The sequence below is a fragment of the Engraulis encrasicolus genome, chromosome 9, assembly GCF_034702125.1.
Source record: "Engraulis encrasicolus isolate BLACKSEA-1 chromosome 9, IST_EnEncr_1.0, whole genome shotgun sequence".
NCBI lineage: Eukaryota > Metazoa > Chordata > Actinopteri > Clupeiformes > Engraulidae > Engraulis > Engraulis encrasicolus.
In genome coordinates, this window is record NC_085865.1 from 38,389,498 (window position 1) to 38,402,203 (window position 12,706).

General features: G+C 43.0%; 2 protein-coding genes across 6 annotated transcripts in view; both read right to left on the minus strand.

The window, feature by feature from the left end:
• Positions 1–22: 22 nt before the first annotated feature.
• LOC134455799 (uncharacterized) lies at positions 23–4,518 on the minus strand. The gene is made up of 3 exons (XM_063207104.1): positions 1,959–4,518; positions 1,581–1,669; positions 23–1,185 (listed from the first exon to the last, which is right to left on the minus strand). The coding sequence occupies exons 1-3, from the start codon at positions 3,973–3,975 to the stop codon at positions 1,102–1,104; spliced, it is 2,190 nt and encodes a 729-aa protein (XP_063063174.1). The 5' UTR covers positions 3,976–4,518; the 3' UTR covers positions 23–1,101.
• Positions 4,519–9,517: 4,999 nt separating this feature from the next.
• The window catches only part of LOC134455800 (palmdelphin-like), a 31,466-nt gene continuing 28,277 nt past the window's right edge, over positions 9,518–12,706 (minus strand). For 4 of the 5 annotated variants that reach the window (XM_063207107.1, XM_063207108.1, XM_063207109.1 and 1 more), the window contains one exon: positions 9,521–11,878. In XM_063207107.1, coding sequence (XP_063063177.1) covers positions 11,838–11,878 — 41 coding nt within the window. In that variant the 3' untranslated portion in view covers positions 9,521–11,837. Of the gene's footprint in view, positions 11,879–12,706 lie in introns of all 5 variants that reach the window. The other variant, XM_063207106.1, reaches the window with a different exon arrangement.

Genomic DNA, 12,706 nt, shown 5'->3' on the forward strand with positions numbered 1-12,706 from the left:
TACAATTTAGTGCCACATTATATTTTTAATGAAATGGTATTATTTGATTTGGAGTTGTGCACTATGGTCCCACACAAGAAATACTTTGAAGGCATGTTGTTCATATACATTTATTGTTGCACTACTGTTTTTGAAACACTGGCTTTGTAAATACATAGTTTTCTTTTCATATTAAAGGCAGTTCAACTTTTTTGCAACAAGTGGTTGGCTCACACAAATTCAAAGATTAGCAAGCAGAACATATAATGTTCTAAGCATAATGGCTTCACATATAAGCATACAAACATATATGTATATAATTTAGACATTTTCAAGTCACGGTCAATATTGGTCAACTTCCCATTACATATCCCAGTAGCTGCTCTGTAGCATTTTTGGTGTAACACTATTTTACGGTTTTATTTACTTCTTCTCATTTACTTCTTTGACTGCAATGAAAATTAGACTTGATTTACACATTATCTGCATCAACAATTGAGTCATACTACATACAATGTACAATGTACATTGTTTTGTGCTTTAAATCTACATCCTGAAGGTTAAATTCAATGCCCATTTCATTTTAAAAACGTGAGATGAACGTCTTAATAGGAGATCCATGTAAAATTCTGTTAACGAGATCCCAAATTTATATTGATAATATAATGCTTATCTGAATCAATAGCTTTCTGACTGGAAAATTACAAACTTTGTCTCTCGTGAAAATACAGTAGGAAAATACAGTACATATAACTCTTAGCTCTCTCTACTAAGACAATAAATTAAAAAATAAGCATTCTGTTTTGTTCTGAACTTGGAAAATAGTGTATGAGCAGTTGACTAAAACATTACATTCAGTAAACATTCAGGCATCTTGGCGTACATACATACATACACATTGCTTATATTTCCCTCTTAACCTCTGCTGCGCACACAAACAGAGAATGGAAAGAACAAACAAGCAGCTGACAGTGGCAAGTGTTATGTCACACACAAAACAAATGTGATACATTTCCTCATGTAGCACTGCATAAAAAGAAAAAGAGAAAAGTCGGTTGCGTAACTCAGAGTACATGGTTGTCAGTCGATATCAGTCCTGGCTGTCAGGTATTCTGCTTTTAATTAGTTGTTGTTGGCAAACTCTCCGTTTTCCCAGCGAAGAGCCATGGCACTTTTACGGCGACCACCAGCATAAGTATCTGGGAACTGTGGACCAAATATAACAATTTAGTACAAAAACAGACCCGCAACACAATAGTATTGTGCCTTTACTCTCCCTATTGGCTGTAATGAGGTGATTTGGAAGATGCAGGAGACACAAGAAGTAGCACTGAATATGATGTAGCAAGAATCAACTTAGAATAGATGGAATGGAAATATGTAGATGGTTAGAGTCTAATACACAGTATGCTGTAGATCTGCAACACTATAATAATCTTTAAACCTTTAAAAACTATAAACAGTATTCATGTTACCTGAAATTATAATAATGTTGGCAGTGCATGGATAAACATGAGCATAAACACAGTATATGCCCACAGGGCTATTGCAATTATGTATTGGTATTTACAGTAACTGCCTCCATGAGACAAACTCCTTACCCTGGTGTCACAGGATACTATGGAGCGATCCATCTTATATGCTGTCTTCATGGGGGAAGATGGGGAGGACTTGCATTTTATTGGCATATCTGAAATGGATCACATTTAAAGATAGACATAGGTCATGAATGTCATTTTGTACACCATCTCAAACAAAACGGTAATTAGTTTCAGTTGAATGAAGGCTATGAAGCTGCTTTAAATGGAAATGTTTAGGTAGGAAAAAGTTAATGAATGCCACACTGTACTATCCCAAAACAGTAATTAACTCGAAGTAAACAAGCCATCTCAAAACAGCAATTAGTTTCGGTTGAATGAAGGCAACTATGAACCTATGTATAGATAGGAGGTTATGTCTTATCATTTGGTTCTGCATACCTGATTCAAATGATGCACTATTTAGCAGATTGGGGGCAGCAACCACAATGGTGTTGAATTTCTCCTTTGTGTACATGCCCGCCCGCTGTCTCCTCAGTTCCTCCTCGCGCTGCTTCACCATTTTGATCTCGTCATCGATGAGGGACTGTGTGCTTCTGGAGCGCAACTTGAAGAAAGGGTTGTTGAGGAATGTGCTCTCCTGTTTCTCCTCGCCGGCCGAGTTAAGGCAGAATTCCGACGCGCTACGGATGATCAGGTTGGATGTTTCCAGGATGATCACGTTGGACGAGGATGACGACTGTTTGGCATTCCAGTTGCCAGAATTGGCGGCACTCAGGTCACTCCCAAGAGCTCTTGAGGAATCAGGCTCAAGGATGATAACGTTGTTTGCGGCAATCTCACGCTTCTGTGTACCCTTGACCGGCGATGATGTAATTATAAAAGATGGCGTCGTCATTGACCTGGGGATGCTGCAGCCGTCGTCTTGATGGTCAAACATCCTTCTCTTTTCGTCCACCTCTTGGCATAGCTTGGTGGGGTGAATCTTGGTAAATTCACATGAGCTGGACGAAGACAAGGCTCTCTCCCGCCTAAAGCTCTCCTCTCGTTCCATGGTCAAGCGGATTTCCCTTTCCACTGGGGTCTCCGGGTCATCATAAGGAGATCTATAGCTCAGGTCATCCAGGCCAGAGTCCTCGGAGCATGGGCTGAACTGGGTGTGAGCGTAGTCTCCCCCAAGTGCAAGGTTCTCAAAATCAGGATCCCTCCTGCACCTGTCGATGTTACGGACCGGTGTGTACATGAAGCTGTGGCCACCTTGGCAGTGGCCTGGTGCTTTGGGCGTGGTGGGTGACTGAACTGTGTTGTTCCCTGCCATTTTGGTCTGTTCCTCCATTTCGAGCCATTGTTTGCGTGCGACCCGGAAGTCGACGTGCTCTGTGCTGACATTCTCGCTCTTCATCTCCTGGATCACACAGTAGTCTTTAGGCACCTTCTTGGAACCGTCTGGATTTTTGCCATTGTTGTTCAACATCTTTCCGTTTTCCTCGTCATCTTCAGAGATCTTTGACAAGCCGTGGAACAATGTTGGGGTTGTGTAGGTCACCTCTCTCTTCTCAAACTCACTGTCCATTTCTGGCTGCTCCAGAATCTCTGCCTCGAGTGGGACCGCAGTTGTTTCATTCTCCTGTTTGTTCTCCTGTTCATTCTCCTGGTTGTCGTAACCTTTTGGGCTTTGTTCCTCCTCCTCATCAAGTGAAGATTTCTGAATGAAGAGTTCCTGTGCGCTCAGCTGCAGACTGTCCAGGTAGGAGTCATCATCCTCTTTGTTGATGGAGGATGAAAATATGCTCCTCCATTTCTCATTGTCAGAGGTCTCACTGTCAGAGGACGCAACAGCTATCTCCACACGCAGGCACTCGTCCAGTTCCTCGGGGTCATGACACGACTCTGTGGACACCTCTGACAGAGCCTCCTCTCTGATGAACTGTTCTAGCATCGACTCCTCCACTTCGTCAACAGGTGGCTCGTCAAGTCCATCGTGAGTTGGCATGGAGTTTAAGGCTTCCATGAGATCTTCGGGGACGTCCTCTGGTTCCTCCATGTTCAGAACGTCTGGCAAGGTCTCCTCTGACGCGTCTTCCACTACGGGTTCTTCCGCTCTCAAGGCTCGGAACTCATTCTCGCACACACTCTCTGCACTGGAGGGGAAGTCAGACACTGTTGAGGTGAGGAGGGACTCGTTGTGAAGAAGCTCCTCTGGGGTGGCCTCCAAGATCAGCGCCTCCTTGGGGCAAGGAATGTCATCCAACTCTGGAGGGGTGGTCATTCCAGGGGGCAGGTCCGCCAAAATGTCTACAACCACTTTGTGTCCCATGGATTCCAAGAACTCTTCATAGCAGTCATCGTCGTCATCCATGTTGCCTGTCCTCTCGTTCTCCGGGAGCTCCGTCTCCTGAGGTTCCTGTTCGTTGTAGCCAGTTAAAGTTCCTGTGTCTAGCTGTTCAATGGTCTCCATGGTTACGGCCTTGGAAGGGGACTCGGCTGCTTGGTCGTAAGAGCAGGGGCTGCTGCCTTCGCTCAGTTCCTTTCCATCCACCTCCGTCACCTCAGTTGTAGCTCCCTGTGTTAGTGAGAGAAATAAGAGTCTGTCAGGCAACTGTCAAGTCAACATTTGCCATTCATATTTATCTCCTGGTTTTCGACATGGCTCAGCAGTTAATTCTTTTGAATCATTTTTTAAATATATTTCTTTCAATCTGGTGGTTTAACTTTTCTTTGCTTCTTTTACTTTATTATTCTGTCAAATGTGCTATGCTGGTTATATCGGCATTAAAGAGAAACTGCTTTCCCTTTGGTCCTGAATCTCCTACTCTGCAGTACATTGTTTACTCTTTGCCTTTCCCCAGCACAGTGGTTCTCTCATAATAAGAATCTTATTTCCCTCTTGACCTAAAAGACATGTCCACACAATAGCACAGTCTGGTTATAGGTATTAATTTCACACCATGCTGCAGCAGACCTGCACAGAATATTGATTTGACAAACATGGCAAACATTGGTAGTGCTGTAAAAAGAAAGCATAGTAATAATCAACATACGGTAGATGTTAATGACGGATGATTAAAAGCTTCCAGATTAGTATTGTATTGTATTGATGAGTATTTGATATGATGATTTTTGAATGTGTTATGATGTAGAAAGGTCAGTTGCTTAATCAAGATAATTAAATCATGCGTTTCAAAACAGAAAAGCTAAGAGAAAGCATAATGGATCAACAGCAGCCTTTTTAGTTGCATTGCATCACACCCAAATCCTTACCTTGAACATTGTTCTGAATAGACAGATAAATCTCTTCAAAACACTAGAGAGGAACATAGCAGGGAAAACCCTCAGTCAGACACTTCTACTGCATCACAATCTAAAGGATGGGGGAGAGCGAGCACTGATTGGTCCGGGGTGGAGAGGGCGAGGGAACTGAAGAGCATTGTTTGTTTACTATCGCAGCAAATCATCTGGCAAAGTGGGTTATGCACAGGGAGGCAGAATAGACAGCGGAGATTGAATTAAAGGAGGATCCATTATGTAAGACTGCAGAACTTTTCCCCTCGCCCACACACACACACACACACACACACACACACACGCACATACACACGCACATACACACGCACATACACTCCGCGGCGACACAGTACTGCCACACCGCTGCAGTCAGATAGCCATTGGATTTGCTGTAACTCCAGAAGATGAGGTTGTGCGAACTCAACCTGAGCACTGCAACCTGGGGCATTTCATACCCTGCCACTATTCCACCCACACACAGTTCAGAGAAACAGCACACCTGAGCACATTTGGTTTCTTTCTCTTTTTTCCCCCAAAATTCACACTTCTAGTACCATTTTGTACAGACCAACTTCTGTCTCAATTGCTGCATTTTGTTGGGGGAAAAAAAGCGTGTGGCAGCGAAAAACATTATTTTTCCACCACCTCCACTACAACCATTTAACAATACGCAATTATCTTGTTGTGCAGGCTAGGCTTAGCAATCAATTTGTTTTTTTCATAATCACTGTTATTTGCTCGCTGGCAGGCGGTGCGGTGCGATTTGATTTGAGCAAGGCTGACAGAGGTCATGTTGTCTGTTGGGCGGCCGAGCTCGCTAGTGTTATTGCTGAGCTCATCCTAACAGGCATGCCAAGAGCCAGAGATGTTCCCGCTGATCCTCCTGAGCCGTGTGTGTGTGCGTGTGTGCGTGTGTGTGTGTGTGTTTGTTTCACACCAGGGGAGGAACTAACAGAGACAGTGCTGTGCTGACATGGCCATAATAAAAACATCCTTAATCCTTTGCGCCTTACTGACACTGTGTGTGGATCTCTTTCTCTTTCTCTCTCTCTCTCTTTCTGTCTCTCTCTTTCTCTCTCTCTCTCTTTCTGTCTCTCTTCCTCTCGCTCTCTCTCCAACAAACTCACTCTCTCCTTCACATACAGTTCTGTTGTTTCTACATTTGTTGGTCAAAAAAGGATGTGATGGACTTAACACAATTTCTAGCTGATGACCATTGTAAAGAACCAATTTATTCAAAATGTGTATCCATCTTATCAATCTCTGACATTACGTTCTGAAATACTGCACTTCTTATATCTCCAAAGTCATAGGAAATGAAACAACAATTTTTGTAAACTATTTCAAATACTCTTATCAGGATTGAACATTGAGATAATACAGGAAAGCACTTCTTACCATCTGATTTGCTCCTGAAAATCTTGCCTGATTCATCCACAATCAAGCCCGACAGAAGGCACCATGCCCAATCAAAATAAGAAAGCGGCAGACCTCCAAATAATACCATAGCAACGCATAAACAGCTCAGAGGCTAGAATCCAAACTTTACCTCACCGCCGCTTCTCAGTGCAAGAGTATGTGTGTCTGTGTGTATGTGTCATAACAGTCTGGAAGCGCTAAATAATTCAGAGAGAGAGATTTCGGAATTAGATTCCCAGCACAAACAGACAGGCAGACAAAGAGGTGTCATCACATTCCGGAACCTACCACAAGCTTGAGCCAGAGCATCCAAAAAGAGATCATCTCCTGGAAAAAAAAAATAATGTATAGCCGTATAGAGTACCAGAGTTGCTCTCCTTTCTGCTGGACGGGCGTAAACTGTAATCTAAATGCCAAGCCAGGTCATGAGGAAAACATACAGACTTTGATTTTTTTTCTTTCAAAGAGAGGCGGATGAGTGAATTGATCATTGAGGATGGCTTGCCCAGTGACCCTCCATGACGAGGATATTATTGACAGGCCCATCACTGTAGTCCGATGCCTGGGCACTGATGTTCACACGCCCATGGAGTTGGTCCCCCTCTGGCAGTTCAGTTCCCCTTTGCATGCACACTGCAGTGTAACAGTAGGCATGTGCCAGCTACAGTGGTGCAACCAGTCAGTCGTTCCCTTTAGTGTTGTTTTATTATCTGTGGAGGTTGGAGGCCCCCCCATGCCAGATGATTCCTGCGTGAGAATTGTGAGGTCGCCAAGGTCATATGACCTTTGTGGGAAGGATGAATGAATCTATATGGTGCTGGCGAATGCTAGGAACAGCATTCAAAAAGGCGTTAAACTATCAGTCTCAATAGTAATAAATAATAATAATAGTAAACAATAGTTGTAATAGCTGGAACTGAGTTTATGCAACACAGTTCATAAAATCATTAATGAATGAATCATTTGGCCCAGCAAAAAAGAGGCAGCATTCAAAATAAAACTTAACCCATATAAGTCTACGGCACCTGCAAAACACGCCTGCGAAATGCCTAAGCCCTTTTTGGGAAAAGGTGCCCTCAGCCTATAAGTTCCATTTAAAAGCTAGGACCCTCATCTTGCATTAGAATGTGTTCATTCAGCTCTAACATACCCACATTTTTAATAAAGAACCTCAAAACTCAAGAGCCTGAATGCAGCGTGTATGCAGCTCCAGGTGCCTAGGTCAATGCATTGTATACACAGTATCAGGCTTAAATGGGTTAATTCAGGCGATTCTTGGTATTCTCTGCTGGACTGCCCGACATGCCACAGGGGCCTCGTCTCGATCACGTTGAACATCCACCTGAATTTTGACGTCATAGTCCATCTGATGACTGATGTTACATGTGAGACAGGCAATACAAAGAAATCGACTTGTTTTTCTCTTGTAGCGTTTTCAAGGCTGCTCGAAGCTCGGCAAAAGCACAGAATCACAATGCCGGCCCCTGAATCAGAAAGCGCAGACACTTGAAAGGGGCTGCTTGTCTGTCTGTGCGTAGGCAGCAGAGCTACCATTCAGACCTGGAGTCGGTACAGCAAAAGCCTTGAGAGAGAGACAGAGAGAGCGAGAGACAGAAAGAGAGACATAGGGGGAGGGGGAGAGAGAAAGAGAGAGAGAGAGAGAAAAACGCGTCTCTGCTAAAAGCACTTAGTCGTCCCTGAAGGTTAAGTCTAATTACACCTCTTGTGTCTTCCACTGTTCCTACATATCGCTGCTCCACCACCACTACCATCACCACTACCACTCCTGTGTCTGCCTTCCTTGAAAGGCGAATCACTTAGCCTACAGAACATTTTTTGTGGGTGTTAATGTAACACTTGGAGATTCAAGAATCTTTTATAACGTCTATTTGGTCCTACTTTCTAAGTGATTTGACGCTACACTAGTAGACGCTACCCAGAAAAACTACTCCACCATCAAAAAAACCTCTGTTAAATTTTACACTCATTCAACACTAAGACAGGCGAATTTAGCAAAAAAAAAACACTTTTTTAAAACTTACAGCCTAGACCAGTGGTTCTCAATCTTTTATGAACAAATGTACCAATGACCTCATCATAAGCATGCCAATTAGCATAAGTTCCCCTTATTACTATTAGAAATAGATGAATGCCCCCAATTAACTGAGCGTCCCCTCTCAGCTTGTCTCCTTCTCAGTGCCTCCCGAGGGCTCCCTAACATCCCTTTGGGGGCTGGAGAGCCCCCATTGAGTAACACTAGCCCATACCAACAGACTCTTTGGGAAATATATACTGAAAGTGAAATACACAGAGAGAAGCCAGACTGCTGCATATGAACATCCCAGAAAGCAAGCGCTGCTGATTTTGTGGATGAGGATGTTGATAATGACATAGCATCCAATGTCCAATAAGTCGCGTCAATAGCATGTGTTGTATTGTGTTTTTCCCACACAGCAGTATGTCAGTCAGTCTGTCGGAAACAGGCTTAGTTTTTGGTGGAATTTGGGTATGACGTAGTGTAGGTCTGTGGACCTTGTTTACATACTGGCTGTCAGTTGTGGATGCAGGTGGAAATGAGTGAGTGTGTGTGACTGAAAATGGAAAATGACATGGAATCACCCAATAACGCACTTTGAGCAGCGTGTTTTTTTGTAGGAGCACTTGCTGGTGGCACTTTACGTACTAGGCAGGGTGGAGTGGCACTCCACTTGGGACCCTGAACAGGTTAGTGCTGAGAGCCCACACACACACACACGCGCACACTCTTATACACGCCTAGGCACACACACTGACACGCACACACACACTCTTATACACGCCTAGGCACACACACTGGGACCCACACACGCACACACGCCTATGCACACACACTGACACACACACACACACACACACACCAATGACAGAACACATACACTCACACGCACACATATGCACACACACACACACACACACACACACACACACACACACACACACACACACACACACACACACACACTCACTCACACCAGTGACAAAACGCATGCCTATGTTCACACACTGACACCCATACATCCCAAATCACATACATACACACTGTAGGAATACACTTTCAATGACATACACACACACATACACACAAGCACACTCATACATGCCTACTCATACACACTGACACCCACACATTTCCAGGCACATAGATACACACTGTAAGTACACACACTGTCATTCACACACACACACACACACACACACACAGGCATAGACACACTCGCACACACCAGTGACAGAACCCCAAACCTTCCTACGCACAGATATACTGTATACATACATGTCCTTGCCTACACACTCTCTCTGTTTCTGTCTGTGTCCATTTCCCTTTCTTTTCCTCTCTCTCTCCCCCCTTCTCTTTCTTTGTTTCTCTCTGGATGAGTGGTGAGGACAGAGGATGCCTAATCTGCATCACAGTGACTTCCTAACCTCAAATATCCCATGTGCACACCGCCACAGAATTGTCCTCAGTTCCCTCCTCATCCGAATGGGATATTTGATTGAATCCCATACTGTATCACTGATAGAAAGGCCTAAATAGGTATGTGTATTTTTTGTTTTTGTCACAAATAAACACGGCAATAACAATTACTGTGTAGGCGCTTACTTACAGTATACTGTACACTTTAATTCTGTTTATCCAACTGCGTAGCAGCAGGCATGGGAAAGCATAGATTCCCCCCCCTCGCATCAGCAAATAATTTTTTTCTGTCATCTGATGTAAGCTAGTGCAACTTACTTCCTACTTATTCGCCCATGTTCAGCACAAAAATGTGAAGTGTGAAAAAAAAAACTGTGTGGATGACAGGCACTGCACCCATGCTTCCAAGGCATGATTAATATGCACCCAATAGTATAGAATGGAGAATACGTAGTTGAAACAAAAATCACTATCGCACAACCTTCTGTGAATTCATAGTTTCAGGGCAGACACAACTTCTTCAATAAATAATCTCTCAATGCGTCTCCTTTTGTGTTTGCAAGGTTCAAAAACAACACATTTATCGAGACCCGTTGCCATCCACAAACTTTATCCAAAACAACATATCCCTACGGTCCAACACCAGACCCACCGTGCCACTGAATTTGTCAACAAAACAATAACAGATCCATGTGCAAGTTATCTAATCTATTGATCTTTTAAATAGAAATTCATCTTGCATTGATCTATTGAATGGTAAGCAAAATACTTAGAAACTTGGAAAATGATCGACATTTGCAAAGCAGGCTTACCTCACAACACCTCTGGCGAAGAGCAAATGCGTATACAAGTGTGTGACGGAGAGAGAGTGTGTGTGTGAGTGTGTTAAAAGTGTGCGTGAGAGAAAGAGTATGAAGCTTGCGATAGCAGAGATGAGCTGCTGCACTCTCCTCTCTCTCTATCTGGCTGCCTGGCTGGCTGTAGCCACAGAGACTGCAACTCTCACTGAATGTGCCGAGAGACAACCAATCGCAGCTGAGTCAGTCTGCCTGGTGCTCTATCTAACACACACACACACACACACACACACTGATACACACCTTTGTTGGCTTCTAACACACACACACACACACACACACACACACACACACACACACACACACACACACACACACAGGATGTCTTGCTGAGCCCATATGGGATGTGATGTGATATGACTGCAGTGAAGTATGCTGGTGGTTTGGTGACACACTTTAGCCCACGAAAAGCACAACCTGAATCATGAATAGTAATGCCCAAATACTTCAGAACTGTGGACAATATCCCTGCAACAGCCGTGAGAAACAAAGGTGTATTATGCAGAAGTGAAAGAAAAGTAAAAACTCATTACGTACACGTGTAACAGCTATGTATTATCATAGGTTTACATCATGAATGTACTTCTACTTTGATCACCTCTATTTGAGACACAATTTGTAATGCAAAAATCCTTCAGAATTGTTGAAGGTACAGGTGCACAGACACTCAACCAACGTGACCAGGTTGGATGAAAATCTTAACAGGCAATGTCTTTCAGAATTTTTTATGGTATACTGGGAATGACATTAAAAATAACCAGAATGCCTTTGAAAGCTATTTTTAATCAATATCTGAAGCAATATATAGCCAAAGGGACGAAGCGCAAGTAGCACTCTGCAATTTATTTTGAAAAGCATGATCGTCAAACGCTGGCAGTTACTGATGATTGGCACCCACTCACTCAAGCATTTCAAACAACAGTATAATCATCGCAATTCTGTAAAGCATGTGAAATACCTGCACATGGAAAGGAGAAGAAATAGCATTTCAACACACTCACATACTGTACCACTCTAATACATAGTATGTACTGTACATTCCTCCACGTTCAATCAGAGAAAAGAGCTTTATGCAGCAAAAAGACTTTTTTTCCCCCCACAAAATGTGCTTTTTGTTTTAAGCCTTTAGCAGTCTTTTTTTCCAGTCACATCCTTGCTTGAGAGTAGAGGAAAGGAAGACACTCAAGCTATGTTGCATTTCCCTTTTGTGTGTCTTTCACCCCCATCTTCTTGATGGAGCACGTCCTCCATCTATGGCAGGGTAGTGTACTGCATAGGCTGGAGTCCTAGAGTAGTCTCCCACTCTCATGCTTGCTTGCCTAGCTGAGCCAGTTTCAGCCTCAGTGCTGCGGAAAAGGGAAATGGGAGAAGGAGAAGGCTTTTTAAGGACACAGGGATTCTGTGCCAGTTCTGTACATGTTATTCCTCATAGAATATATATCTAGAGGGATGTTCAGTGCACACACAGGGATTCTGTGCCAGTGGTGTAAGACTGATAAAAAAAAATCCTTTTATTTTTTCTGTGTGATCTGTAAGCATTTGTAAAGACGACGTTCGTTGACTGCAGTTTCTGATCGTCTCTTAACAGCCAAATGCTTTCCGCCCTTAAAATGTCAGGAGAGTGAGCAGTGGGGATAATTGCGTCTAAAACGGTGTAATTTAGATGTAAATTTGAGTCTTATGTAAGGCCAGTGGATTACGTAAGGGCCTTCTCAAGGATGTGTTATGAAATGACACTTGAAAAATCCACGACGCAGTAGAATTAAACCTAGTGGGATAAACAGCTTGATGAGACTGCTGAGAACTGAGTTGCATGTCTCAAGGACTGTCACTCAGCCTTCCCTTAACAAAAAGAGAGACCATCCAGAGATAGCCAACATTTCATACCGTATTGTTTAGATCTGGATGATATCTCACATTATAATTTCCCTTCGTGAACTTAATTAATTTCCGTTTAATTAAGTGTAATTTATTGCCGAGTAGTGCAAGTAGATTTTATCCAATGTTACACATACAGTTTTAAATAGTTAGTAACAATGTTGTTTATGTGAGTTTAATTAATTGAGATGAGTTACCAACTGTGCAAACAAGGACAGGCAGAATTAATTGAATTAAAGATTGAATCAAATCTGAATTTAATTAACCACCTGAACAAATGCATCGACTGTATTCTA

What these genes read in the sequence shown, in the direction of transcription:
- LOC134455799 (XM_063207104.1), bottom strand. Translation starts at nt 3,975, where the DNA reads ATGGAGACCATTGAACAGCTAGACACAGGAACTTTAACTGGCTACAAC. An exon ending in TAGTGCATCATTTGAATCAG is followed by an intron (nt 1,670 to 1,958) that starts GTATGCAGAACC and finishes GATCCATTTCAG; the next exon opens with ATATGCCAATAAAATGCAAG. An exon ending in TAGTATCCTGTGACACCAGG is followed by an intron (nt 1,186 to 1,580) that starts GTAAGGAGTTTG and finishes TTTGGTCCACAG; the next exon opens with TTCCCAGATACTTATGCTGG.